General features: G+C 36.2%; 1 protein-coding gene across 1 annotated transcript in view; it reads right to left on the reverse strand.

Annotated features, from left to right (window-relative positions):
* Positions 1-2500, reverse strand: part of LOC138038941 (uncharacterized) — a 4804-nt gene that overhangs the window by 1169 nt on the left and 1135 nt on the right. Inside the window, exons 1-2 of the mRNA XM_068885034.1 lie at positions 2322-2500; positions 1-127 (exon numbers count right to left, since the gene is read on the reverse strand). The exon at positions 1-127 is cut by the window's left edge and continues 1169 nt beyond it; the exon at positions 2322-2500 is cut by the window's right edge and continues 1135 nt beyond it. Coding sequence (XP_068741135.1) covers positions 1-127; positions 2322-2500 — 306 coding nt within the window. The remainder of the gene's footprint in view (positions 128-2321) is intronic.

Genomic DNA, 2500 nt, shown 5'->3' on the forward strand with positions numbered 1-2500 from the left:
TTCCATGAACGCCATCGAGACGTTTAGACCATGGAGTGCCTTGAAGTTCAAATTCAAGACTGTTTCCATACTGCTGGATCCTTTTGATTCCTAAGGCATATTGAGTTCGGATGACATCTTTACAGACCTAAAATTAATTTAATTCAGAAAAACAAAAATTTACAAAACTGGTAAGAAAAAAACCCATGGCCTTTCTGCACTACATTTTACATAAATATGACGTGTAAAAGCAGACTAAGATGAACCCTGTTAATTCAAAGTCACAAGGGAAAGAAAAAATACTTCAAATTAGTGGGGGTTTTAATAACCAGTTCAGAAAAAAATACTGTATGCCAAAATATCATGATGCTGGTAGGCCTTTTATGTATTACATGTACATGAAACTAAAGATTTCACAATATTTTCATTTTTTTAATTTAGAACAAAGATGGTAACTTCATGCATCTGCCAAATTATAGGAATCCTATGTGTACACGTACAGTCTTTCCTACCAAAAAGCTATGTTTGAGAACACTTTATAATAAATTGTGGTTTATTTATGGCACTGGCAGATTACGCAACTTGAAAGGGTAGAATCAAGTCCATAGGAAACAAGAATTACTTTGAATGAGCGGGGAATTCTGAGCAAGCAAAACCAAGGGAAATGAACGTTGGTTTGACTTAGCAGGGAATTCTAAATACTGAGTTCAAAATAGTGGGGTTCCCCATTACAGTTAACCAGTGGTAATGACTGCCTGTGAATAACGCATTAATAAAGTAATAGCCTTCATAACATCATCCCTAGACATTTTACCCCAGGAAAACCTATGGGTGTTCTTTCTCTGCTGAAAAACACTAGTTTCTTTAAGTCATGAAAAAGCATTAATTTTGCAATTTTGTATGCCCCCAAGGGATCTATGTATAATTCACGTTTTTTCCCATGATTGCACCTTGTAGATGCATGCCAAAGAGAAGTTTACATGCTTCAACTTTGAGCATTAAGCAATTGGCATCTTGATAGTTTAAAGCACTCAATAGTCACAGCAGGTCTAATTAATTCAGAAACACGTTTAAAGCAACCACCTTAATCTCTTTCTTTTTTCAATTTCAATAATAATTCACAATTATTCGCGAAAGCAACGTGAATAATTGTTTTAGTACAATTACATACTATTAGGTGATTATTTGATTATTCTAAAGTTATGCCAAAAAGCAGCTCCAAACAAACTAAATTTACTGCATATCTCTTCAATGCTAAGGGCTTGAAGAACTGCATAGCCACCAGTGTGGTCCTGACCACAGCTATGTATGTCAAACCTGCATTGAAACTAGCGAAAAATGCTGGAAAAAATATTTTCCAAACTGTTTGCCACTTGAAAATGAAAAGAGTCGGCTGTTACAATGTAAGAGTTTTAGTTGACTCAGTATGGCCGTGTAGCCTCATTGGGCCACATAAAGCACCCAAAAAATATTTAGCAGTTAACCAGGCTTGAGCCTGCCATCCAATTAAAAACCAGTGCCTGGTATGCACGGACATACGGACAGCAAAACCAAATTTTCTTGCACAGATGGGTTACCATATTTTCTTGCGTGCATGGAGCTCTGCTATTAATTTGCTGGTCGGTCACCTCAAGAAAATGGCTTGTGGCCATTTTGAAAAAAAAAAAGTGATTACCGTGTAATAATCACCTCAAATGCAGCCAATCAGTGCAGAGAATTTTCAATAATCACCCATGTAATTATATCTATAATTAGCAACCATTTACTAAAGTGGAGGTGGCTAGTGGTGGCTTAGTAAATATCCATCACTAAGCCAATCAGGGCGTGTGTTCAGCGCTATCCACTGTTTTAGTATAGACCACTAATTATTATTATTGCTGTACAATCAAGCAATGCATTTACAATGTGTCCAGGTCTCTTTCTTCACACCAGTTTCCAGAACTAAATCATGTACATAGTTGAATGCCAATGTCAAAGCTAATTTAAAGGCAGATAGCAAAAATATCAAAACCAGCCAGTCACTCTTAAAAGCACATTTCGTCATTTGCAGCCAAAAAATAATTAATGGTGATTTACATAAGTATCACCAAAATGAAAAAAAAAATGGGTCAGAGGAACATAACAGACAACAAAATATTTTTGCTTCCTTTACGCCCTTTCTTTCACATTTGGAACAAACAACATGAACGATTATTCACTCCTTTCATCTTAAAAATACTTGAGCAGGGAATGCAGTTGTACAAGGAGAGTTGTTGGGTATTGGAGACCATGGACCCTCTTAGAAATATCACCTAACTGGTCCAGCCCTGGCAATAAATGAAAAGAAAAATTAATGTTCTTACCCTCTTGATGTTAGCTGGTGCATTAATCAGTCGCAATTTGTCATTTTCATTCAAACTCACACAGAAAACTTGTAACTGTCTTGGTTCTGTAAGTCTGAATGTTAGCGAACTTTTATCAGATGGTTTTCTTGAACTGTCAATACTAGCAATTACAGTCCATCCATAACGCTGAAGACACT

This window comes from Montipora capricornis, chromosome 2, assembly GCF_036669925.1.
Source record: "Montipora capricornis isolate CH-2021 chromosome 2, ASM3666992v2, whole genome shotgun sequence".
In the NCBI taxonomy this organism is placed as follows: domain Eukaryota; kingdom Metazoa; phylum Cnidaria; class Anthozoa; order Scleractinia; family Acroporidae; genus Montipora; species Montipora capricornis.